The 27,771-nt window shown below is 44.3% G+C and overlaps 1 protein-coding gene across 2 annotated transcripts in view; it reads left to right on the top strand.

Moving 5' to 3' along the window:
* The window catches only part of LOC115112403 (spondin-1-like), a 129,702-nt gene extending 104,008 nt beyond the window's left edge, over window positions 1-25,694 (top strand). The window contains exons 7-16 of one of the 2 annotated variants that reach the window (XM_065011990.1): window positions 4,828-4,892; window positions 13,342-13,543; window positions 15,398-15,538; window positions 16,538-16,613; window positions 17,268-17,450; window positions 21,648-21,818; window positions 22,286-22,453; window positions 22,829-22,993; window positions 23,887-24,180; window positions 24,500-25,694. In XM_065011990.1, coding sequence (XP_064868062.1) covers window positions 4,828-4,892; window positions 13,342-13,543; window positions 15,398-15,538; window positions 16,538-16,613; window positions 17,268-17,450; window positions 21,648-21,818; window positions 22,286-22,453; window positions 22,829-22,993; window positions 23,887-24,180; window positions 24,500-24,663 — 1,629 coding nt within the window. In that variant the 3' untranslated portion in view covers window positions 24,664-25,694. Of the gene's footprint in view, window positions 1-4,827; window positions 4,893-13,320; window positions 13,544-15,397; window positions 15,539-16,537; window positions 16,614-17,267; window positions 17,451-21,647; window positions 21,819-22,285; window positions 22,454-22,828; window positions 22,994-23,886; window positions 24,181-24,499 lie in introns of both variants that reach the window. The other variant, XM_065011989.1, reaches the window with a different exon arrangement.
* Window positions 25,695-27,771: the final 2,077 nt, after the last annotated feature.

The following is a 27,771-nucleotide window of genomic DNA, read 5'->3' as shown; positions in this document are numbered from 1 at the left end:
TAGTTGGGACGCAAGCGTCCCGAGTAGAAGCAACAGGTTAATGCAACCGCTGTTTCAGATTTCAAAAGTTTTACGGTAAAAGCACACCATGCAATTATGTTAGGTCAGCACCAAGCCACAGAAAAACATACAGCCATTTTCCAACCGAGGAGAGGTGTCACAAAACTCAGAAATAGCGTTATAAATATTCACTTACCTTTGATGATCTTCATCAAAATGCACTCACAGGAATCCCAGTTCCACAATAAATGTTTGTTTTGTTCGATAAAGTCCATAATTTATGTCCAAATACCTCCTTTTTGTTCGCGCGTTTAGTCCAGTAATCCAAATGCACAACGCGTGAGCACTAAGTCCAGACGAAAAGTTACATTACAGTTCATAGAAACATGTCAAATGTATGGAATCAATCTTTAGGATGTTTTTATCATAAATCTTCAATAATATTCCAACAGGACAAATCCTTTGTCTTTAGAAATGAAAGGGAATGCAGCTCGCTCTCACGGCCGCGCGTGTGATTTAGCTCATGGAATTCTGCCAAACAAACACCTGGTTCAAACAGCTCTTATTCGCTCCCCCTTCATAGTAGAAGCCCGAAACAAGGTTCTAAAGACTGTTGACATCTAGTGGAAGGGCAATCTGACCCCATTTACACTGTATATTGGAAAGGCAAAGACTTGAAAACCTACAAACCTCAAATTTCCCACTTTTTGGTTAGATCCTTTCACAGGATTTGCCTGCCATATGAGTTCTGTTATACTCACAGACATCATTCAAACAGTTTTAGAAACTTCAGAGTGTTTTCTATCTGGGCCTGAGTAGCAGGTAGTTTACTCTGGGCACCTTATTCATCCAAGCTACTCAATACTGCCCCCCAGTCCCAAAGAATTTAAGGGACTTCTGTCAGTCTCTCTGTTCTCTCTTTTGCTCTCTCTGTCTGTCTCTCTCAATCTCTCTCTTGCTCTCTGTCTCTCTGTCTCTCTGTCTCTCTCTCTCTCTCTCTCTCTCTCTCTCTCTCTCTCTCTCTCTCTCTCTCTCTCTCTCTCTTCACCATGAGTGGAGAGTTTAATTAATTGTTTTCCCTGATGTTTCGTTTCAATTCCAAATCTACAACACAGTCATCAAGCCGAAAGAGCTATTCTGAACACCACTGGGCCATTATGTTTCTTTGGCAACAAAGAACTTGTCTGAAACAAAGATGAATCAAATCTTGTTTTTTCTGATGTGTCAGAGAGGCATAGACTCACAACAATAGACACAGCGGGAACTAAAGTGGAGTCTTGACGGGGTATATGCTCAAATGAGCAGCCTTAGTTTATCAGTTTGTTTGTGCTTTCTGGTACAGACTAACCTGTTCTTTGACACTGATGTGGTCCACAATAGGGGGATTCCTAACGAAACTAGAACAAAACAGGACCATGATCATTTTCATTCTCATGAAATTGTATCCATAGAAAGGTCCTTTGGGGGAAGGATTGTTGACATATATTTGACATTTGTATCTTAAAGCATAATTCAAAAATATATATTATCTGAATCTGGAATATGACTGAAATGTTGGCCTTACCTAGGCCTCCTTTATTCATGTTTATATTTTTCAATATTCATATATGCAATTAAACTACTACTCATTACAGAGCAAGCGGTAAAGCTTCATATGACACAAATCTTTAATTTTTTTGAACTTACAGATGAAACATTATGGTGTCTTATGGGTAAGGCCAAAATGTCACAAATGTCCCAACTTCAATTAATTATTTCTCAGTTATGCTTTAAGATACAAACGACAAATGTACAGTATATCAGCAATTCTTCCTCCAAAGGACCCTTCTATGGACAATATTTAGTCAAAATACCCAAAATCATGGTCCTGTTTTCGTCTAGATTTTTGATGAATCACCCAATACATAAAGTACAATTTGTGATACACATTCTGCCATACTGTATGATGTACATCTAGTTGATAAGTATGCCCACATTCTGTTACATATTCTGTGTATTCTGTGTCCAGTGCATGTAGTTTATGTATTCAGTGATAGTAGCCCATTCCCCCATGGCATTTGGAAATGACTATATGGTCTTTGCTGTCTCAACCAGAGCTAGCTGGATCCTGCACTGCCTTTCCCACCGCATTCAGTAGACAGAAGCAGTGGAGTTCAGAGGTGCTACACAAACCCCCCGATTAGGTTCCAGTCAGGCTTCCTGGCTGATTACAGAGCGCCTCATCACTTAGCCGGAGGGGAACAGGTTATCCTCAAGAGCTGCTGGTGGCAATCAGGCCAGGTCTCAAAGGGTGTGTGGCTTTTGCTGACTGCTGAAGTGAGACGGTGTTACCACGAGCTAGCTGTGACCCCATTGGTATTACAAGTAAATGTGTAAAGAGAGGTATGGAAAAAAGTTCAGAGGTCATTTGCAGTATGAATAAGCCGTATGACTGCTTAGGTGTACTGGCAGTACAGATCTAGAGGTCAGAACAGGGGTTTTGAACTGCTGTCAGTGTGTGCAGGGTTTTTCCCCACCCAGCACTAACACAGCTGATTCAAATAATCTACAAATTGTGGTCTTCGATGAAGACCAGTTAGTTAAATCAACTATGTTAGAGCTGGGCTGGAACAAAAGCCTGCCTGCGATGCAGCTCTCGAGGACAAAGGAAGGACGTCAGCTCTGTATGACTGGGTGGGGCTCACAGCCTTTTACTATGGGTAATTATCTTACAGGAAATAATTAAAAAGTGATTACCAAACATACAGAAATGGGACTGGATGGTACTGGAACAGAATCCTCTACTAGAAACATTAATTGGTGGCTTGTAAAGCAATGAGCTGGCATTGGATAATTCACTTTGATCTTTACAGTAGCCAGGTGCAAACATGCCCGGTGGCAGATGTCTGACAAGATGTGCTGAGCTGCAGTTTTCTTTTCTCCTGATGACTTGTGTTTGATGTTCATTGTTCATCAGGACAAATTGTTTCCATCTATGTCACCAGCCACAGTCTCGGCCAAATGATAGCCTTATAATTGCTGTTTTACATATGAACCAATATATCCATGTTTTCTAATGTGCTTTATCTGTACTATTTTGTAAAGGCATCGAAAAAGCCCAGAGCAGGGTTTGGTTCATTTCACATATGGCAGAATGCACTCTTCAGTCCACTGTACATCACACAGTCTCTCTCAGCTATAACAATACAAACAGAATGTTCTAGTCAGCTGCTAGCCACCTATTCACAGCCAAAGAGCCATTACCGCCACAATGTGATGTCATAAATTGCAGCCGTAATGAAAAAGGCTGGGCGCAAATGAGCCAGTGTGGTGCTCAAACACTTTTAATTGTGTCTTTTGCAGTCGCAGTGATCCTATTGTGCTTTGTTCTTAAGAAATATGGTTTCCACATGGAATGGGCCAGAGCGTTTAATATGTATAATGCTGTTATCCCAGAGATATGTTTACTATTGAACATTAAACCGATTTGATATAATATGTTCATGTCCACACCACATTTCTATGTGAGGGACAGAATAACTATTATTTCACAAACCAATCTAGTGGAAAGGCAAAACTAGTGTCGATGAAACATTTCCCATAACTCTCAAGGTTTATTCTTTGTTGTGACTGGATGCCGAGGGAGCTGTGTCTTTCTCAGGTCTGAGTTCAGTCTGGAGGTTAAATCCTGCTCTGTGCTTTGAGTGTTTTGTCTGATCTGGGACCAGCGCAGAGACATTCCCTCTTGCTCAGGCAGTGACACAGAGAGCCCTGCGGTGTCCAGAGCTACTGATTAAATATTTATGCAGGTTTTATGAAGTGGTGATGCCGGCGCTCCATCTGAAGTGACGCACGCTGTATTCATCATTCCTTTGTCTCAGAGAGAAAATGGGAAGAGGGAGAAATAAACTGATCTTCCTCTGTTCTCTCCCCTCATCTGGAAGAGTAATGTGGTGAATATGGCTGAGCCTCTATCTGTCTTCATCCGTTCTCTCCACTCATCTGGAAGAGTAATGTGGTGAATATGGCTGAGCCTCTATCTGTCTTCATCCGTTCTCTCCCCTCATCTGGAAGAGTAATGTGGTGAATATGGCTGAGCCTCTATCTGTCTTCATCCGTTCTCTCCCCTCATCTGGAAGAGTAATTTGGTGAATATGGCTGAGCCTCTATCTGTCTTCATCCGTTCTCTCCCCTCATCTGGAAGAGTAATGTGGTGAATATGGCTGAGCCTCTATCTGTCTTCATCCGTTCTCTCCCCTCATCTGGAAGAGTAATGTGGTGAATATGGCTGAGCCTCTATCTGTCTTCATCCGTTCTCTCCCCTCATCTGGAAGAGTAATGTGGTGAATATGGCTGAGCCTCTATCTGTCTTCATCCGTTCTCTCCCCTCATCTGGAAGAGTAATGTGGTGAATATGGCTGAGCCTCTATCTGTCTTCATCTGTTCTCTCCCCTCATCTGGAAGAGTAATGTGGTGAATATGGCTGAGCCTCTATCTGTCTTCATCTGTTCTCTCCCCTCATCTGGAAGAGTAATGTGGTGAATATGGCTGAGCCTCTATCTGTCTTCATCCGTTCTCTCCCCTCATCTGGAAGAGTAATGTGGTGAATATGGCTGAGCCTCTATCTGTCTTCATCTGTTCTCTCCCCTCATCTGGAAGAGTAATGTGGTGAATATGACTGAGCCTCGATCTGTCTTCATCCGTTCTCTCCACTCATCTGGAAGAGTAATGTGGTGAATATGGCTGAACCTCGATCTGTCAGATGACAAGTGAATTTGTTGAGCAAATATATATATATATTTTCTCTCTCTCTCTCTCTCTCTCTCTCTCTCTCTCTCTCTCTCTCAGGGTGATGACGTCCTGACAGTCATCAAAATGAAGGCGCAGTGGCCTGCCTGGCAACCCTTGAATGTGTGAGTAGTCCAGCAGTAACCTCCTCTATCATATCTCTCTGTTTCTCTCACTCTTTCTCTCTGACTAACTCACTCACACTTTCTCCCGTGGGACTGACCAATTCTGCAGCAACTCCTTTTTCCTTCCTCTCTCTCCTTTCTACATGCGACCCTCACCCTTCTTCTTCTCTCTCCTTTCTATATGCCACCCTGACCATTCTTCTTCTCCCTCCTTTCTATATGACACACTCACCCTTCTTCTTCTCCCTCCTTTCTATATGCCACCCTCACCTTCTTCTTCTCTCTCCTTTCTATATGCCACCCTCACCTTCTTCTACTCTCTCCTTTCTATATGCCACCTGCACCCTTCTTCTTCTCTCTCCTTTATATATGCAACCCTTGCCCTTCTTTTTCTCTCTCCTTTCTATATGCCACCCCCACCCTTCTTATTCTCTGTCCTTTCTATATGCCACCCTCACCTTCTTCTTCTCTGTCCTTTCTATATGCCACCCTCACCCTTCTTCTTCTCCCTCCTTTCTATATGCCACCCTCAAAATCTTCTTCTCTCTCCTTTCTATATGCCACCCTCACCTTCTTCTTCTCTGTCCTTTCTATATGCCACCCTCACCTTCTTCTTCTCTGTCCTTTCTATATGCCACCCTCACCCTTCTTCTTCTCCCTCCTTTCTATATGCCACATGCACCCTTCTTCTCTGTCCTTTCTATATGCCACCCTCACCTTCTTCTTCTCTGTCCTTTCTATATGCCACCCTCACCCTTCTTCTTCTCCCTCCTTTCTATATGCCACCCTCAACTTCTTCTTCTCTCTCCTTTCTATATGCCACCCTCACCTTCTTCTTCTCTGTCCTTTCTATATGCCACCCTCACCTTCTTCTTCTCTGTCCTTTCTATATGCCACCTTCACCCTTCTTCTTCTCCCTCCTTTCTATATGCCACATGCACCCTTCTTCTCTGTCCTTTCTATATGCCACCCTCACCCTTCTTCTTCTCTCTCCTTTTTATATGCCACCCTCACCTTCTTCTTCTCTGTCCTTTCTATATGCCACCTTCACCCTTCTTCTTCTCCCTCCTTTCTATATGCCACATGCACCCTTCTTCTCTGTCCTTTCTATATGCCACCCTCACCCTTCTTCTTCTCCCTCCTTTCTATATGCCACCCTCAACTTCTTCTTCTCTCTCCTTTCTATATGCCACCCTTCTTCTTCTTCTCTGTCCTTTCAATATGCCACCCTCACCCTTCTTCTTCTCTGTCCTTTCTATATGCAACCCTTACCCTTCTTCTTCTCTCTCCTTTCTATTTGCGACCCCCACCCTTCTTCTTCTCTGTCCTTTCTATATGCCACCCTCACCCCCTTTCTCCTCCCTCCTTTCTATATGCCACCCTCACCCTTCTTCTTCTCTCTCCTTTATATATGCGACCCCCACCCTTCTTCTTCTCTGTCCTTTATATATGCCACCCTCACCCCTTTTCTTCTCCCTCCTTTCTATATGCCACCCTCACCCTTCTTCTTCTCTCTCCTTTCTATATGCCACCCTCACCCTTCTTCTTCTCTGTCCTTTCTATATGCCACCCTCACCCTTCTTCTTCTCTGTCCTTTCTATATGCCACCCTCACCTTCTTCTTCTTTGTCCTTTCTATATGCCACCCTCACCTTCTTCTTCTCTCTCCTTTCTATATGCCACCCTCACCTTCTTCTTCTCTCTCCTTTCTATATGCCACCCTCACCCTTCTTCTTCTCTGTCCTTTCTATATGCCACCGCCACCCTTCTTCTTCTCCCTCCTTTCTATATGCCACCCTCACCCTTCTTCTTCTCCCTCCTTTCTATATGCCACATGCACCCTTCTTCTCTGTTCTTTCTATATGCCACCCTCACCTTCTTCTTCTCTCTCCTTTCTATATGCCACCCTCACCTTCTTCTTCTCCCTCCTTTCTATATGCCACATGCACCCTTCTTCTCTGTCCTTTCTATATGCCACCCTCACCTTCTTCTTCTCCCTCCTTTCTATATGCCACATGCACCCTTCTTCTCTGTCCTTTCTATATGCCACCCTCACCTTCTTCTTCTCCCTCCTTTCTATATGCTACATGCACCCTTCTTCTCTGTCCTTTCTATATGCCACCCTCACCTTCTTCTTCTCTCTCCTTTCTATATGCCACCCTTCTTCTTCTCTGTCCTTTCTATATGCCACCCTCACCTTCTTCTTCTCTCTCCTTTCTATATGCCACCCTTCTTATTCTCTCTCCTTTCTATATGCCACCCTCACCCTTCTTATTCTCTCTCCTTTCTATATGCCACCCTCACCCTTCTTCATCTCGCTCCTTCCATGTTTTCTCTCTTTTCACAAATGCATGAGTTATACCACACTGCAAGGTCTTCTTCATCGCTCCTCTACTCACGTTGAATCATGCCTTGCCTCCCAAGCACAAAAATGAGGTGCCTTGGAGCCACTCAAAAGCACATGGCCTGAATCTGCTAGCTCATCTCCACCTGCACCAAGCTGATCAGCGTGGCTAGGCTTCCTTTAGACTCGTACATTTATAAACCTTAATTTCATCTCTTATTTAGGAGAAAAACAAGGAGCTAGTTAGCACAGGTAGCACAGAGAGAAAAGCATCCTCAATGTAAAAAACACTCTCACAGAGGATCTGAGTGTGAGACTACAAAGAGAGCTTCCAAAGCAGCCACAGCTGGGGACAGAGCCAATCAAATACACAGAGGGTAATTATCTCGCTATCTTGTTTATATGCCAGCAAATTAATTGCATCATAAAGTGGCTGTGTAAATGCAGAGGAAATCAAATCAACTGGTTTAGGGGATGGGTGGTAGGAAAGGGAGGATGAGAGGAGGGGAAGAGGAGAGGAGGAGGTGGAGGTTCTTGATTGTAGTGTGATGTGGAAATGTACACATTCTGTACATGAGGTTTTCTTCCTTGAAAGTAGGGTGCAGAAATGGTTAATTGCTCCTGCAGTTGAAGGAGGTTTCTTTTTATTCTTTAAAATGTGTCTGTTGGGATTGCATGTGATTTTTCTTAGTACATGTTCGTATATGTTTTTGAATGTGTTTATAAATGTTGTTTGTACGTGCTTGTACATGTGATTCATCAAGAGTGTGTTTGTGTGTGTGTGTGTGTGTGTGTGTGTGTGTGTGTGTGTGAATTAGTGAAGGGGGCTTATGTTACTGCACTTGTGTGTACGTATGTGTGGGTTAAGAGGGTGTGTGTGTGTACGTATGTGTGTGGGTTAAGAGGGTGTGTGTGTGTACGTATGTGTGTGGGTTAAGAGGGTGTGTGTGTGTACTATGTGTGTGGGTTAAGAGGGTGTGTGTGTGTGTGTATGTATGTGTGTGGGTTAAGAGGGTGTGTGTGTGTATGTATGTGTGTGGGTTAAGAGGGTGTGTGTGTGTACGTATGTGTGTGGGTTAAGAGGGTGTGTGTGTGTATGTATGTGTGTGGGTTAAGAGGGTGTGTGTGTGTGTATGTATGTGTGTGGGTTAAGAGGGTGTGTGTTTTGATGATGATTGATAGATCTCCTGGAGGGGTTTTTCTCCATCAAGGTTAATGGCCTCCTGCAGGCTCCTGTGTATCAAGACATCAGGCTGATCTGTACTACACAGCTGCCTGCCAATTAACAAACCCTCCTACCCTGCCTTTCAAGAAGAGAAAGGGAGAGAAAACAGAGAGAGAGCAAGAGAGAGAGAGAGAGAGAGAGAGAGCAAGAGAGAGAGAAATAGACGTTGATGAATTATCAGTGGTTAGACAACCAGCTCTTTATTACGTCTGAAGGATCTAAGGCAGATCGTTAGAGATGGAGCTTCAGGTTCAGGGATATCTGGGATCAGTGTTGGGTTAGGAGGGGTTTGAAGGAACTATCATCATGGGACTAGAACATTAATGAATACACTGTGTTTATGTAACCACGTTTTTACCTGGCTGTCTCTCTATCCATCTTCCTTTCTACTGCCTTTCATCCACAGTCATCACTTGTACTGATTTCAAACTAAAGTGGTCATCTTGAGAGAGATGTGGTGGCTGGAGAAAAGGAAAGGGAGAGAGAGTCAGAGGAGGGTGGAGAGGGAGTGAGGGAGGTGGGTGAGCAGAGGGGTGCAGATATGACTCATAACATGTTAAAAGGAGAGGGCGAGAGAGAGAGAAAATAGCCAAAATAGGGAAAGATGGACACAGAGAGAGAGCAACAGAGAAGGAGATGTGGTCAGAGAGAGAGAGGGAGGAAGAGAATTCCACCAGAGCCGTCTCCAACCAACCAACCGCTCCACACCAAGGTCAGCCTTATGGTCATCACGGAGACGGATTTACGAGGGTTGCTGGACCTATCGTTGAGGGAAGCTCGCCTAATTAAAAACGCTGCGGCGCATTGAGGAAATTACCCCCTGCCTCATTTGCATACACGCCAGGGGATTAGCTGGGCTGGACTTGGAAGGAATCAATGTTCCTTTGTGTTGTGTTCACGTTCCTCCTCCTTCCCTCAGGCTGTGTTTTATTGACGTGCAAACACATCCTTCTCCCTGCCTGTCGTTTTCACAATGTCCTTTTAAAAGACCTGTTTGCTTTTGCCCTCCCCGGCTGGATTGAAACACTTGACACAGTGAACTGGAGACTCCACTTTGAGTTTAAGGGATGTGTCTCACTCTCTGTCCTTCATAGGTAAACCACGTTTGAGAGGATGTCTGGTTTCATCTGGTTTCCCTCTCAGTCCCACTGGTCTACCTGCACTTCTAGATAACCTGACATAATCCGCTTCAATGTTTCTCTGGGAATATCTCTATCTCACGTATACACCTGTCAGCTGTCGACACGCATGTACGCATCCAAGCACACACACACACATGCACACACACACTCGTATGGTCAGGTGCCACAAAGAGGGATCTTGGAAAATTACAATTGGCTCAGAACAGGGCAGCACGGCTGGCCCTTAAATGTACACGGAGAGCTAACATTGATAACATGCATGTCAATCTCATGGCTCAAAGTAGAGAGATTGGCTTCCAGTCTATTTGTTTTTGTAATAAGTGTTGACAAGCTGAATGCACCAAGCTGTCTGTTTAAACTACTAGCACACAGCTCAGACACACATGCATACCCCACAAGACATGCCACCAGGGGGCTCTTCACAATCCCCATATCCAGAACAGACTATGGGAGGCACACAGTACTACATAGAGCCATGACTACATGAAACTCTATTCCACATTAGGAAACTGATGCAAGCAGCAGAATAAGATAAAAAATCAAAGAAGATAAAAATACACCTTATGAAACAGCGGGGACTGTGAAGAGACACACACACAGGCACAGACACTCACACACCTGCACCTTAGAGACTATTTTCACCTCAGAGAATATCTGCACCTTATCTGCATTGACTCTCCAGACTTAAACCCTTACACACAAGCACACACGCACATGCACACTCACATGCGCACACACACACACAGTTAACACAGCTGTTCAATAATATACTATTTATTCAACTGTGCGACCAAGAAACTATTCACTTTATATTAGTAACACAGTCATACTTGACATAGCACATTAATCATGAATACTGTATATCCTATTGTGTAGATATCAGTCTTATTAGTATGCATACTACATTCCTCTAATGATGTTAGTTTTCATTGACCTCTGATGAATATTGTTTGATATTGTAATGCCATGTTGAGGGGCTATAGCACGCAAGTATTTCACTGCACCTTTTATACCTGCTGCCAACTGTGTATGTGACAAATAACATTTGATTTGACACACACACACAACAACAATGTGTCACACAATGTGCTAGTGACCCAGACAGAGCAATCTGCTGTGGGAATCTCCGTCGCTGGGCGGTGTTCTCTGTCACTGTCACAGTACAGAGGCCTCCCTCTCTCAAATACACGTGCGGACATGAGGGCAAGCAGGCGCACACACTCTTCAGAGTCTTATGTACTCAGACGGTCCCCACAGAAGACAGCCTACACCCCTCTCTTTCTCTCCATCTTCCTCTCTTTGTTCTGCTCTATCTGACCCCCTCCCAATCACACACCCCTCTCTCTCTCAGAACAGAAATGACTGTGCCTGTGACAGCTACAGTTACCTCCATGATGTCCAGTAGTGAGTCCATCATCTTTTTAAAGCACTCTATACTTCTCATCAGACCCTTTCTAAAGACAGCAGGACTACCCCAGCTCTCTGATGCTTCCAGCTGATTAGCACTGTGCAGACAGACAGACAGACAGACAGACAGGGAAATAAGGGGTTGTCAATGAAAACGCAGCCCTTAATGAGCTAAAGGGTTTGTCTTTGTCACTCAGAGACAGCGTGTTTGCTGGGGATGTGGTGGGAAGGAGGGAGGGCGGGAGGGAGGGAGGGAGGGAGAGTCAGAAAAAAGGGAAGTAGAGAGAGAGTCTAATCAGATATACTGTATACCCATTACATGATATCTATCCAACTGTCCCAATAGGTGATGGACAGTGATGTTCACTGTACTTAAACTTGAACAGATTAAAGGATAAACATTTGAAAGTGTATTCTGGGAATTCTTGATTATAGTATTATAGCTAGAGTAGCTGCATCAATGTCTCACTCTCTGCACTCCTCAAAAAAAGTGTTCCAAAATGGTTCTTTGCAAGGAGATAGGGTTCTACCAAGAACTGTTTTGATCTGAAGAACACTTTTAGGAAGAAAGGGGTTATTTGTAAGCCAAAGGGTTCTACCTAGAACCTTTAACATCCGAAAAAAAAAACGGTTTTGGAAGAAAGTTTTTTTAATTCTTTGGAAGTCAAGAAGGGTTCTATATAGAACCATAGAGTATATCATATTTCCCAGCATGCTCTATTGCATGGTGATTTTCATAACTGTTTGTTTGAATGTGTTTTTGCATGGACATTGATTGGTTGATACATTTATGCTACACAAAGATAAATAACATTCATTTTTGTAAACTAAACCAATTTGTTAATAATTCGACTTATTGCACCCATTACAGAGCTGGTTGTTCCAGTTTAGATCACTGAGGTAGTATCAGTTTTCTATCTTCCCTACCATGGCAGTCATTCTCAAAGCAGATTGCTGGTGATAAAAAATTCCACTTGTTGGATATCCTAACTCTGGCTGGATTCCAATAGGAATTGCACATCACTTTGCAAGCCAACATAATGTGACTTGCAAGCCTGATGTGGCCTGTAAACCAGGAGTTTTCTGACACCACTGTGTTAGGGTATAACTAGGCCCTCAATGAAAGGCGTTATGATATATTGTATGGTTCTATATAGCACCTTCTAAGACTGTACGGAAGCTCAATTGTCACCTGAAACAATTATCCCTTCGGCTATTCTCCTGTCACTGTTCTGTTCTTCATCTGCCAGTAAATCCATCAGATTCTCTATCACCACACACACCTCAGCCCTGTCCTGTCCAGTTCTGTCCAGCCATGTCCTATCCAGTCCTGGCTTGTCCTCCCATACACAGTAATAATCACCTCTAAGGCTGTGTAAGAGCTCTAATCCTCTGGGAACACACAGCAGGCTGCCAGCCGTCCCCTCTTCCCCCTCACCGCGTGTCACCGCGTCCCTTTGCTCAGCTCAGCCAGTCTCGGAGGCCTTAGGTTTATCTCTGACAGCCACATTGGACCCAACACAAAGCCGACTTGTAATTGACAGGGTGGCAGGAGGGATAGGGTCTAGGAGGGTGTAGGAGGGTGTAGGAGGGTGTAGGAGGGTCTAGGAGGGTGTAGGAGGGTGGGAGGTATCTATCAACCCCTGATAAACGTTCATTAGAAGTGCTGTGGTTTGGTACGAGGAAAAAGGATTTCTGAACAGACATTTGTGCTGCCATGTGCATTATTGTGCTTGCGACTGTCTGTGAACACTTTTCTTTGGGTGTGTGTGTGATCGCTCATCACATTATCTGTTGCACACACACACACACATATATATACATACATACACACATATCCATGGCTCTCTGCCACAAGTAAAGTATTTATGGGTGTTTATTACTCTTTACCTCTGGCTGGCGGCTCTGTGTTGAACTGTTGTAGGGGGTGAGCTGGATGTGCAGGGCATGCCTGAGGCAGCAAAGAAACTTCTCTACATCTCTGTCGACTTAAGTACCCCTGCTCTCATCCTTTCCTCGTTCTTCATCTCCCTTTCCTTGCTATCCCTCTACCTCTTTTTCATGCTTTTTAGGGACTTCAGTCAGTATTTCTGTTTTTCTCTCTCTCTCTCTCTCTCTCTCTCTCTCTCTCTCTCTCTCTCTCTCTCTCTCTCTCTCTCTCTCTCTCTCTCTTCTCTCTTCTACTTTTCATATTTAGTCATTTAACAGGCACCCTTATCCAGAGTGACTTGCAATCAGTGCATTGATCAACTAAAGGTAGGTAAAACATCACATATCACAGTTATTGCAATTGTGACTTTCTTCAAAATAGTCCCTTCTCTCTGTCCTCCAGTCGTGCTGCCCCGTCGGCTGAGTTCTCAGTGGACCGTACCCGTCACCTGATGTCCTTCCTCACCATGCTGGGGCCCAGCCCTGACTGGAACGTGGGGCTGTCTGCAGAGGACCTCTGCACCAAGGAGTGTGGTTGGGCCCAGAGGGTTGTCCAGGATATGATCCCCTGGGATGCAGGCACCGACAACGGGGTCACCTATGAGGTCAGTGACCCCCTCAAAATGTCACAACTACACGCTCTAATCTTCACACTCTCTCTACCACAGTGATTCTAACTATAACCCTGGAGCGCAAGCCCCAGACATCACTCACACCACACACTTCTTATAGGGCTGGGAGTTGCCAGGGACCTCACAATACCATATTATCATGATACTTAGGTGCCGATATGATATTTATTGCGATTCTCATGAATCTATATGTATTACTTTTCGATACTGCAATACGATGTTCCAAACATACGTCTGCTGCAGAGGGACAAGAGAGAGCCATGAGAAAACGAGTTTCGATCAGTCGTGGAAATAAAAGTGCTGAAAACAAATTAGTTCAGTATTTAAAAAGAAGATGGAGAACAAGCTATGACGGAGAAATACTGGAATTTTGGTGCAGGTACAGCCGACTAGCACAAAAATAATATTAAGATATTGTCAAAAATAATATTGCAATACACTGAGTGTATAAAACATCAGGAACACCTTTCTAATATTGAGTTTCACCCCCTTTTTCCCTCAGAACTGCATCAATTCATTGGGGCATGGACTCCACAAGCCCCTGGCACCTACTACCATACCCCGTTCAAAAGCACTTAAATATTTAGTCTTGCCCATTCTCCTTCTGAATGGCACACATACACAATCCATGTCTCAATTGTCTCAAGGCTTAAAAATCCTTCTTTAACCTGTCTCCTCCCCTTCATCTACAATGATTGAAGTGGATTTAATAAGTGACATCAATAAGGTATTATAACTTTCACCTGGATTCACCTGGTCAGTCTGTCATGGAAGAGCAGGTGTTCCTAATGTTTTGTACACTGTATATATGTCAATATATTATTTTTCAGTATCGGCAGACTGGTTGAGGAGAGGTTATGACTGTGCTGTGTGAGCTCACAGACAGACCTTTGGCTGATCCCTGGGAGTTCACAGACGAACCTGTTGAACTGTTACTCCCCTGTTTGATTTGGCTCGCCCCACCAATGACCTTACTCATATCAAATGTCTGGAGCCTCAGACATATTTACAGTGTACTTGGGTGGAAGAAAGAACAAGTTGTGCAAGAACTCATGAAATGAGGTTGTAGAGTGTTTTATCATTGAACGGTGTCTATATATTTTAGTGGTCTCTGTTGTTTCAGGAAGCCTGAAGTTGACGTAAAACAGCTCCTGGTAACCTCCTGTGGTGTTCTCTCTCACTGTGTGACTCTGCTCTCCACTGGTGTGAAACAGTAGGATGAATGTAGTGATGTAGGAACCACATTCTGTACATTGTAATGGAGGGTTATACCTGACACATAACATATCAGAAGTTCAAAGGTGTGGAAGATGTTCATCACCATAACACAATAGCACTATACAAAGTTACATGTCAACCCTTTATGTTCAGACTAGTGGATGGCTTGTTTTCCAGTGTTGTGCCTTCAGAAGCCCTGTGGCTGTGTTTGCTGTGTTAGCCCCCTGCTAGCAGACGTTTGCTTCAGAATAATGACAACAGTTTCACCACATAACCCCATAACTCACAGTGTCCCTGACCAAGATCGATGGATTCATGTTGCTTTAGTGGATGTGGCTTTGTGACTTGTATAATCTAGGTTTGCCTGTCTTAGGAGGACATATATTTTTTGTGCTGGGACGAGACTTTATTATAGATGTGTTGTATACCTCCATAGTGCACATGAAGAGACCTATTGCAACTTTTCAAGGTTATCTGCAAATACATATTTCATCACTGACATCATGACACTGTTACTCAATACTACAATGGAACACATATTGACATGAAAAGACAGTCATGTATCTATGTTGACTCTTCATTTGTGTGTGTGTGTGTTCTGACCTCCAGTCTCCCAACAAGCCCACAGTCCCTCAGGAGAAGATCCGCCCCCTGACTAGCCTGGACCACCCCCAGAGCCCCTTCTACGACCCTGAGGGGGGCGCCATCATCCCCGTGGCCAGGGTAGTAGTGGAGCGCATCGCCCGAAAGGTCTGTTCATCCAATCATCTCTCTCCATTTCTTCTGTTCCTTTGGCTGCTATATCTCTCCCACTTTTGTTGCCTCAATCCTCTTTCTTTGCTCACTTCATTTCCTATTTCCATCCTCTTTCTGTCTCACACTCCTCTTGTTCTTTCCCTCCAGCTGTCACCAACACAACCTGATTTCATGCGCATCAAGGCATGTTTGAGGTTGGCTCTAAGATCTCGAAGCGGTTACAAACGTTTGATTATGTGCCTGTGTTCATAACGTTGTTTCGGTATACGACTCGAAATGAGAAGGTAAACAAACAGCACAATGGAACATATTGGTGTATTGAACTAGAAATGTCAACTTTAAAGCTTCAGACACTGAGAGGAAGATACATATTTTTCAGTCAGAAGAATGTAGCTTTATTTGAACTCCCTCTGCATTGTTCCAGTGTCTAACTGAAGACGTTGTGGGTCAATGCAGCTGGAGATATAGATGTTAGTTATATAGGTGCAGTTTGAAGAGAACAGCTGTTGAACAGTGAGGTAAATGTCAGTGGACTATAGCATTTACACAGCATCCAACCTGGCAGACTCAACTGGAATCTCTCCATCTACTCTATTATAGCCTTTGTCAATCTATTGATCCTCACACACTGAAGCGTGCAGGTACAAGCACACACAGCAACGCCCCCAGCCCCACACACACACACCCTATCACTCTGATCGTTTGTCACTTGCCCTAAGCGGACCTCTATTGTTATGACAGCTGAATGCCATTACCAGCATGTCCCCATATCACCTCCCCGTTCGCTAGAAAGACAGATAAATAAATACGCTAGCTAGATAGCGACAACGTGTGTGTGTATCTGTGAGCTCCAGCAAAGGTGAGAGGATGCATCAGCTGACCTCCCTGTTTACCCCCTTCTTTGTCTGATAGCCGCCAGAGGCAAACGGAGGATCTTATCACAACAGAGTGGTATGTATTCCACAACGCAGGCCTGTGTTTGTCTGTCCGCAGGGAGAGCAGTGCAACGTCGTGCCTGATAACGTGGATGACATTGTGGCTGATATCGCCCAGGAGGAGAAAGAGGAAGGTCTGTGTCTCTCTTTATCTCTCTCCCCTCTGTGTCCCTGTATCTCCCCAACTCTGCCAACAAAGGTTATAACAGAGGAGCGATATAAGCAAGAGAGAGGAGAAAGGCATCTCTCTCTCTCTCTCTCTCTCTCTCTCTCTCTCCAACAGTAGAATGAGTTAACCCAGCTCAGCATAATCATCCTCCATGTTGCCTTTTCTTTCTCTCTCTCTCTCATGGGAAAGCTGCACAGATGGAATCATAAGCAGATTTGATCAGTAGTGGCATTTTCAATAAATCAATAAGGCTGCAGTTGAGATTCTTCCAAGTGAATTGTTGCACCTGAACATGTCCCAGGGACATACATGTTTAAATTGATTTGAGTCAGACCAGTGTTTCAATAGCACATCACTTAGTGGAGGGGCTTAGGCACTCAACACACACCTGAGGAAACACATAACTAGTTATGACTTTGAACATTTGTGTTTATGCCCTTCACTTGATGAATGTATTTCTCTCTCTCTCTCTCTCTCTCTCTCTCTCTAAACCCTCCACTCCTCTGCCACCCTTTCTCCCCTTCTCTCTCTCTCACTGTCTCTCACGTTCCCACTTTCCCTCCCTCCATCCCTCTCTCTGTCTTGCTGTCTCTCTTGTTCCCACTTTCCCTCCCTCCAGACGACACTCCAGAGACATGCATCTACTCCAACTGGTCTCCCTGGTCAGCCTGCAGCTCAGCCACCTGTGACAAGGGCAAGAGGATGAGACAGAGGATGCTGAAGGCCCAGCTGGACCTCAGTGTACCCTGTCCTCACACCCAGGACTTTGAGCCCTGCATGGGGCCCGGCTGCAGCGACGAGGGTCAGTATGTACCTTTCGAACAAAGGTTTACAATACTGTGTTTGCCTCCTGAGCTAAAGCCGATATATTAGCTCAGGGTGCTAATGCAAGTCTTCGTCTCAGGCAATGTTACTCAACACGTGAACATGGTTCACCGAACCACCCCCGTTACACAAATGTATATTGACATGAACAGATATACTACAATACAATCTAGGATACAATCTGGAAATGTGTATTTCTTGTTGCTGTCTTGGTGTACAAACACCCATCTAAAAACAAACTTCAACATCCGGCCCTCAAGTCCCTCTAGGAGCTTTATTAGTGTGGACGTCATCTTTGTTAGCATTTCATAGGTTATTGCAAAGAAAACAGGGGAAGGTAAAATCTGCTTTGCAAAGAAAACAGGGAAAGATCAAATCTGGTTTACTGCAGGTCTTTATTGGTGTTGGGTCATCGATAAAGCCCCCAGCTCGTTTGTAGCTCAGACAATAAAGTTGTAGCAGCATAGAGGTGAGAGGGACACTGTGTTTCTGAGACAAGCCTATAAAATGTGTAATGGGCTAAAGCTGCTGGGAGGCCACAGTGGATACTAAGGCTTTATTAAAAGACATATAACAAGTTATGAGAATACACACAGCGGCGTCACGTCTTTGCTGCTTGCAATGAAACACTAATGAATAATAAAATGTGTGTGTGTGTGTGTGTATGCATCAGTGTGTGTAAGAGCCCATGTGTGTGTATGCATCATTCTGTGTTTGTGTGCATGTGCGTGTACACACACACACACACACACACACACACACACACACACACACACACACACACACACGCGGGCTCTTACTCTCGGCTCTTATTCATGATTTGCTTATTATTAATGATTCATTGATGATTTGCTCATCTTATTAATGATGAGCTTCTTTATAGAGCAGAGTTTAATGAGTCTTTCAGTCTGGAGAGGGAGGGTTTAGATATAAATCCATGTGAGTCTCACCCAGAACGGCTCTTATCCTCCCTACCTCCCACCTGAACATAATGCAACAACAGCAGGGGGTTGTTATTAATGAGGAGAAACATGTCTGTTGGATAAATGTGTTCACAGCTTATGCATTTTCAAAGCTCTTGGGTAACACTTTGGGTACAGGCATACTGGTACAAGCTCTTGGGTAACACTTTGGGTACAGGCATACTGGTACAAGCTCTTGGGTAACACTTTGGGTACAGGCATACTGGTACAAGCTCTTGGGTAACACTTTGGGTACGGGCATACCGGTCTTGGGTAACACTTTGGGTACAAGTGTACTGGTACAAGCTCTTGGGTAACACTTTGGGTACAGGCATACTGGTACAAGCTCTTGGGTAACACTTTGGGTACAGGCATACAGGTACAAGCTCTTGGGTAACACTTTGGGTACAGGCATACTGGTACAAGCTCTTGGGTAACACTTTGGGTACAGGCATACTGGTACAAGCTCTTGGGTAACATTTTGGGTACAGGCATACTGGTACAAGCTCTTGGGTAACACTTTGGGTACAAGTGTACTGGTACAAGCTCTTGGGTAACACTTTGGGTACAGGCATACTGGTACAAGCTCTTGGGTAACACTTTGGGTACAGGCATACAGGTACAAGCTCTTGGGTAACACTTTAGGTACAGGCATACTGGTACAAGCTCTTGGGTAACACTTTGGGTACAAGTGTACTGGTACAAGCTCTTGGGTAACACTTTGGGTACAGGCATACTGGTACAAGCTCTTGGGTAACACTTTGGGTACAGGCATACAGGTACAAGCTCTTGGGTAACACTTTGGGTACAGGCATACTGGTACAAGCTCTTGGGTAACACTTTGGGTACAGGCATACAGGTACAAGCTCTTGGGTAACACTTTGGGTACATGCATACTGGTACAAGCTCTTGGGTAACACTTTGGGTACAGGCATACTGGTACAAGCTCTTGGGTAACACTTTGGGTACAGGCATACTGGTACAAGCTCTTGGGTAACACTTTGGGTACAGGCATACTGGTACAAGCTCTTGGGTAACACTTTGGGTACAGGCATACAGGTACAAGCTCTTGGGTAACACTTTGGGTACAGGCATACTGGTACAAGCTCTTGGGTAACACTTTGGGTACAGGCATACAGGTACAAGCTCTTGGGTAACACTTTGGGTACAGGCATACTGGTACAAGCTCTTGGGTAACAATTTGGGTACAGGCATACCGGTCTTGGGTAACACTTTGGGTACAAGTGTACTGGTACAAGCTCTTGGGTAACACTTTGGGTACAGGCATACTGGTACAAGCTCTTGGGTAACACTTTGGGTACAGGCATACTGGTCTTGGGTAACACTTTGGGTACAGGCATACTGGTACAAGCTCTTGGGTAACACTTTGGGTACAGGCATACTGGTACAAGCTCTTGGGTAACACTTTGGGTACAGGCATACTGGTACAAGCTCTTGGGTAACACTTTGGGTACAGGCATACCGGTCTTGGGTAACACTTTGGGTACAAGTGTACTGGTACAAGCTCTTGGGTAACACTTTGGGTACAGGCATACTGGTACAAGCTCTTGGGTAACACTTTGGGTACAGGCATACAGGTACAAGCTCTTGGGTAACACTTTGGGTACAGGCATACTGGTACAAGCTCTTGGGTAACACTTTGGGTACAGGCATACTGGTACAAGCTCTTGGGTAACATTTTGGGTACAGGCATACTGGTACAAGCTCTTGGGTAACACTTTGGGTACAAGTGTACTGGTACAAGCTCTTGGGTAACACTTTGGGTACAGGCATACTGGTACAAGCTCTTGGGTAACACTTTAGGTACAGGCATACTGGTACAAGCTCTTGGGTAACACTTTGGGTACAAGTGTACTGGTACAAGCTCTTGGGTAACACTTTGGGTACAGGCATACTGGTACAAGCTCTTGGGTAACACTTTGGGTACAGGCATACAGGTACAAGCTCTTGGGTAACACTTTGGGTACAGGCATACTGGTACAAGCTCTTGGGTAACACTTTGGGTACAGGCATACAGGTACAAGCTCTTGGGTAACACTTTGGGTACAGGCATACAGGTACAAGCTCTTGGGTAACACTTTGGGTACAGGCATACTGGTACAAGCTCTTGGGTAACACTTTGGGTACAGGCATACCGGTCTTGGGTAACACTTTGGGTACAAGTGTACTGGTACAAGCTCTTGGGTAACACTTTGGGTACAGGCATACTGGTACAAGCTCTTGGGTAACACTTTGGGTACAGGCATACTGGTCTTGGGTAACACTTTGGGTACAGGCATACTGGTACAAGCTCTTGGGTAACACTTTGGGTACAGGCATACAGGTACAAGCTCTTGGGTAACACTTTGGGTACAGGCATACTGGTACAAGCTCTTGGGTAACACTTTGGGTACAAGTGTACTGGTACAAGCTCTTGGGTAACACTTTGGGTATAGGTATACTGGTACAAACTCTTGGGTAACACTTTGGGTACAGGCATACTGGTACAAGCTCTTGGGTAACACTTTGGGTAGAGGCATACTGGTACAAACTCTTGGGTAACACTTTGGGTAGAGGCATACTGGTACAAACTCTTGGGTAACACTTTGGATACAGGTGTACTGGTACAAACTCTTGGGTAACACTTTGGGTACAGGCATACTGGTACAAGCTCTTGGGTAACACTTTGGGTACAGGCATACTGGTACAAACTCTTGGGTAACACTTTGGGTAGAGGCATACTGGTACAAACTCTTGGGTAACACTTTGGGTAGAGGTATACTGGTACAAACTCTTGGGTAACACTTTGGGTACAGGCATACTGGTACAAGCTCTTGGGTAACACTTTGGGTAGAGGCATACTGGTACAAACTCTTGGGTAACACTTTGGGTAGAGGCATACTGGTACAAACTCTTGGGTAACACTTTGGGTAGAGGTATACTGGTACAAACTCTTGGGTAACACTTTGGGTACAGGCATACTGGTACAAGCTCTTCTAATGGCCATGAGCTGACAGATGCTCATAGTCTCCTATTGTCTTGTTATGATAAATGAGACTAACAGGAGGTCCCATGATGTAGATGCATCATACACTAGTTGATTATATAAAGTGTGATGTGACTACTAACACTGTAAGGACATTAAAATCCTGAATGCAACTCAAATGCCATAACTGACTGTGACCTTCTGCACTTTGCCCCCGACCTCTCAGAAGGGTCCACCTGCACGATGTCAGAGTGGATCACCTGGTCTCCGTGCAGCATGTCATGTGGGATGGGCCTGCGGTCCAGGGAACGCTACGTCAAGCAGTTCCCTGACGATGGCTCTGTGTGTACCTTGCCTACTGAGGAGAACGAGAAGTGTATTGTGAACGAGGAATGCAGTGAGTAGCTTTCACCCCTGAAATCAATGGTTCACAAAGTCATTTATCACAAACATTGCTGCATTTAGCAAAGTTTTCTTTTAATCAGGTAAAATAACATTTTCCGAGGTATAGGAAACTTTTGATTAATCTGTGTATGCGCTTTCATATAAACAAATCTATGTATTTCTAGGCTGTAGATAAATGAGGCTCATTGTGTGCATCAATTCTCAGTGGAAGAGCATCTGCTAAATTATTCAAATGTACTGTTCAAACAATTAGGATGATGTATAATTATGCCTGATTACAGGACAAAGTAATGCATATGTGGATTAAGTTCTGTCTCTCCCATTGAACACACCCACTCCCCCTCTCTTCCTCTCCCCCACCTCCCTCCTCTTCCCTCTCCCTTTCTCATTCCCTCCTCCTCTTCCCTTCCCCCTCTCTGCCTTCTCCCCTCTTAACTGTCTGATCCCCCCTCTCTTTAGCACCCAACAGTTGTCTGGTGACAGAGTGGGGTGAGTGGGACTCCTGCAGTGCCACCTGTGGGCTGGGTATGAAGAGAAGGGAACGCATGGTGAAGATGCCTCCCCCGGACGGCTCCATCTGTGGGGCTGAGGTGCTGGAGGTGGAGAAGTGCATGATGCCAGAGTGTCGTGAGTAACACACACACACACACTCCCGCACACACACTCCCGCACACACACACACACAGTCACACACAGATAAGCATATGCAGGCTTACACAAACAAACACACACATGCACACACACGCTCATCTGTACACACACATGAACACTTGTACGCACACACTATCACTCACACACCACAACAAATGCCAACCAGATTTTTTTTTTTTTTTTTTTATTTATTTCACCTTTATTTAACCAGGTAAGCAAGTTGAGAACAAGTTCTCATTTACAAATGCCAAGATAAACCAGATGAAATCAGAGTTACACAGACACAGTCAATAATACAGTTTGTGATGAAATCAGATAGACACTGATTTTGTGTGTGTCCTTTGTGCACAGACACCATTCCTTGTATGCTGTCTCCGTGGTCTGACTGGAGTGACTGCAGTGTGACGTGTGGGAAAGGCATGCGGACAAGGCAGCGCATGCTCAAGTCTCCTGTGGAGCTGGGAGAGTGTACAGAGGACCTGGAGCAGGTGGAGAAGTGTATGCTGCCAGAGTGTCGTAAGGAACATTCACACACACGCACACACATTGGAGTGAATCTACTTTCTTCATGTGTGGACACACCAACTGAAACAGTACTTCACATGTGTAGTTCATAATAATGCTGATTATTATCTTCATTGTGCAACCGAGCATCCATCTGCTTATAATACACTCTCTATCATATCCACATGCACACACACACGCCACAAACACACTTATAACACACTTGGCTTGTTAGTGTGTACACATCTTTATGTCATCTGCGTTAGGAGTGCCCATAGTCTCATCTCCAGCCCAAACTCTCCCAGATAGGGTTATCGTGAGAATACCCTGGTGGAGTATTAGCAGGTTTATATGAGAGGGAACATTGGAACCCAGAAGTGCCCATGTGCTCTCACATTTAAGCCTGACTTAATAGGTTATATATATATTCTAGTCAGGTACGAGACTGGCAGACACATTACCATAGGAAAATACTCTCTTTCTCCTCTCCTTTCTCCTGTTCCCTAGAAAATGAGGGAGCTAATTTAAGGGCTGTATTGTGAAGAATGGGATTAAAAGTCAGAAATAACCAGCTTTAACTTTGGCAGACGTCATTGTATTGGGGTGAAAAAGCTTGTTAACTGGTCTTCCTTCAGTCTTAGTGAGGGGATAAAGCTGGCCGTATTATTCTGGCCAGCCTTAATCATCCTTGCAGTTCGTAAGAATGTTCTCGTTATGGACATAAGTCAGAGAATTTGTTTCCAGGGGATTCATATTGTGTTATGTTTAGAACAAGGAACACTAATGCAAAGTCATGACGTGTATCTTCAAGCTTTCATCCCATATTAACTCTTCACCTTTCTTACTCCTCCCTATCCCCCTCTTCATTATCCTCTCTCTCTCTCTCTCTCTCTCTCTCTGTACAGCGACAGACTGTATGGTGTCAGAGTGGACGGAGTGGTCTGAGTGCAACAAATCCTGTGGTAAAGGTCACATGATCAGGACACGCATGGTGAAGCTGGAGCCTCAGTTCGGAGGGGACTCGTGTCCCGAGACTGTACAGAGGAAGAAGTGTAAGATCAGGAAGTGTAACCGCGGCGGTGGCCAGGGACAGGTCAACAGTGACGAGAAGAAACGACGCAAGGAGGCGAGGGAGAAGAGGAGGAGCAAACAGGGGGGGCGACAGGGGGAGGAGACCACGTCGACCGCTGAACACCCAGGTTGGTGGGACTCCACTCTGACCAGATTTTTTTCATCAGCGTATGCGTACTTCTTTTGACCTTCCCCCGATTAAGATAAACAGAGTAATGTGTTTACATGACTATTGTATACTCTACCTACTGCCATGATCAGTTTAATATTGCATTATTAGTGTGCATGTAAATGTACTCATAGAAAACTAAATCACAGTCAGTTTTGATAGTCATTATCTTCAATATGATATTTGCTATTCTTTAATAACAAGGAACACATTTCCATGAAAATGTATAAAATGTCTTTCTCCATGCCTTCTCTCTCTTTCTCTTTCTCTCTGGTCAGGCTGTAAGATGAGGCCATGGTCCAGCTGGACGGACTGTACCAAGCTGTGTGGCGGGGGGATTCAGGAGCGGCTCATGACAGCCAAGAGGAGGCTTAAGAGCGCCCAGCTCCCCAGCTGCAAGGACAGGAAGGAGATCCGAGCGTGTAACGTGCACCCCTGCTAGATGGACCAAGTTGGGCAGGACGGGGATGGGATGGGTACGGAGTGGGTGGAGGTTGCCCATAAACACTGGTGTGAGCTCAGTTGTTTTCCCTTCTGACAGTTCAGATTAGGTTTGGGGATTGTAAGCTGATCCTAGATCTGTGCCTATGGGCAACTTGGTTATGTGACGGAGCGTGAGGTGGCATAGTGTCACTCAATGATCCAATGCACTCTGTTTAGGACTGGCACGGACCTTAATCTCTCTTGGTTTAATCCAGGGCTGAGTCTGAAGATTTTAGATTGGGGAAGGTACACTGGTTCTGTATACACCTCTAGTCAGAGTTTGGAAAGAGTTTAGCAAATTCTGAAATGACCCATCCTTCAAGGTCAAAGGTCATGTGTTATTTTACAAGGAAGGAAGGAATTCCCTTGGTCTCTTCTCGAGCATAAAACAAACAGCCATTTCGAGAGAGGATCTAAGCTTCCCAAAATAATGCCTCTGATGAACCTGACTGATTTTCCTCTGTTCGTAAATTAACTAGCTCTGTTACATATAGGATTCTTCTGCAAGATTACTGTAAACTTGTTGTGGTATAATATTCTTGAATAATGATAATGTTGAAAACACCAATTGATTTAATAAGCGATAGTACTGTTAGGCTATATCCTGTAGTATCCTCTTTGGTAGTGTATATTATCCCAGAACTTAAAGCACAGTTACCCAGCCATTCCAGCATTTTATAATCCTTCAGAAAAAATATGTTTCTAGGATCAAGAAATCTCCTGTATGACTTTTTACTCAGCTGTACTACTGTTCATGTAGACACACCGCAACGGAAATCTCTATGATTTTGTGCATTGTTATTATAAGATCATTTTTTGTATTTTTTTGCTGTGGATGTTTTGATAGGAATATCACCCAATAGTCTTACCAAAGTCTCGTGTAGGTGTTTTTTACGTGTCTTTTACTTCTCTTTTTCCTCTGCTCCTCTAACATATTCATATTTTGGAATATATCACCTTTACAATAAAAGTAAATGTTAGAAATTGTCATACGGATGTTTATTATTCTTTGAATACCATTTATATTGAGGTAAATGTATTATATTACGTTGAGGTCCATATTCATGCCAGGATTTTACATAACATACATAAACCAGTGCACTTCATACTCTTGGCCACTAGATGGAGACGATAAGCTGATTAGAAGTGAGTTCCTTTTCATTTTTTATTTTTTTTATTTCACCTTTATTTAACCAGGTAGGCTAGTTGAGAACAAGTTCTCATTAACAATTGCGAACTGGCCAAGATAAAGCAAAGCAGTTCAACACATACAACAACACAGAGTTACACATGGACACTGTGCTGTCTAACCTCCAAACGAGCTTCAATGCCATACAACACTCCTTCTGTGGCCTCCAACTGCTCTTAAACGCTAGTAAAACCAAATGCATGCTTTTCAACCGTTCGCTGCCTGCACCCGCACGCCTGACCAGCATCACCACCCTGGATGGTTCCGACCTTGAATATGTGGACATCTATAAGTACCTAGGTGTCTGGCTAGACTGTAAACTCTCCTTCCAGACTCATATCAAACATCTCCAATCGAAAATCAAATCAAGAGTCGGCTTTCTATTCCGCAACAAAGCCTCCTTCACTCACGCCGCCAAACTTACCCTAGTAAAACTGACTATCCTACCGATCCTCGACTTTGGCGATGTCATCTACAAAATTGCTTCCAACACTCTACTCAGCAAACTGGATGCAGTTTATCACAGTGCCATCCGTTTTGTCACTAAAGCACCTTATACCACCCACCATTGCGACTTGTATGCTCTAGTCGGCTGGCCCTCGCTACATATTCGTCGCCAGACCCACTGGCTCCAGGTCATCTACAAGTCCATGCTAGGTAAAGCTCCGCCTTATCTCAGTTCACTGGTCACGATGGCAACACCCATCCGTAGCACGCGCTCCAGCAGGTGTATCTCACTGATCATCCCTAAAGCCAACACCTAATTTGGTCGCCTTTCCTTCCAGTTCTCTGCTGCCTGTGACTGGAACGAATTGCAAAAATCGCTGAAGTTGGAGACTTTTATCTCCCTCACCAACTTCAAACATCTGCTATCTGAGCAGCTAACCGATCGCTGCAGCTGTACATAGTCTATTGGTAAATAGCCCACCCATTTTCACCTACCTCATCCCCATACTGTTTTTATTTATTTACTTTTCTGCTCTTTTGCACACCAATATCTCTACCTGTACATGTCCATCTGATCATTTATCACTCCAGTGTTAATCTGCAAAATTGTAATTATTCGCCTACCTCCTCATGCCTTTTGCACACAATGTATATAGACTCCCCTTCTTTTTTTTCTACTGTGTTATTGACTTGTTAATTGTTTACTCCATGTGTAACTCTGTGTTGTCTGTTCACACTGCTATGCTTTATCTTGGCCAGGTCGCAGTTGCAAATGAGAACTTGTTCTCAACTAGCCTACCTGGTTAAATAAAGGTGAAATAAAATAAAAAAAATAAAAAATGGAATAAACAAACATAGTCAATAATACAGTAGAAAAAGTCTATATACAGTGTGTGCAAATGAGGTAAGATAAGGGCGGTATGGCAATAAATAGGCCATGGTGGCGAAGTAATTACAATATACCAATTAAACATTGGAGTGATAGATGTGCAGAAGATGAATGTGCAAGTAGAGATACTGGGGTGCAAAGGAACAAGATAAATAAATAAATACAGTATGAGGATGAGGTAGTTGGATGGGCTATTTACAGGTGGGCTATGTACAGGTGCAGTGATCTGTGAGCTGCTCTGACAGCTGGTGCTTAAAGCTAGTGAGGGAGATATGAGTCTCCAGCTTCAGTGATTTTTGCAGTTCGTTCCAGTCATTGGCAGCAGAGAACTGGAAGGAAAGGCGGCCAAATGAGGAATTGGCTTTGGGGGTGACCAGAGAGATATACTTGCTGGAGCGTGTGCTACGGGTGGGTGCTGCTATGGTGACCAGTGAGCTGAGATAAGGCGGGGCTTTACCTAGCAAAGACTTGTAGATGACCTGGAGCCAGTGGGTTTTGGTGACAAAACAGATGGCACTGTGATAGACTGCATCCAATTTGTT

The sequence above is a fragment of the Oncorhynchus nerka genome, linkage group LG27 (assembly GCF_034236695.1).
Source record: "Oncorhynchus nerka isolate Pitt River linkage group LG27, Oner_Uvic_2.0, whole genome shotgun sequence".
Lineage (NCBI taxonomy): Eukaryota > Metazoa > Chordata > Actinopteri > Salmoniformes > Salmonidae > Oncorhynchus > Oncorhynchus nerka.
The sequence above is the reverse complement of the archived record's forward strand: the minus strand, read 5'-3'. Positions and strand labels throughout refer to the sequence as shown.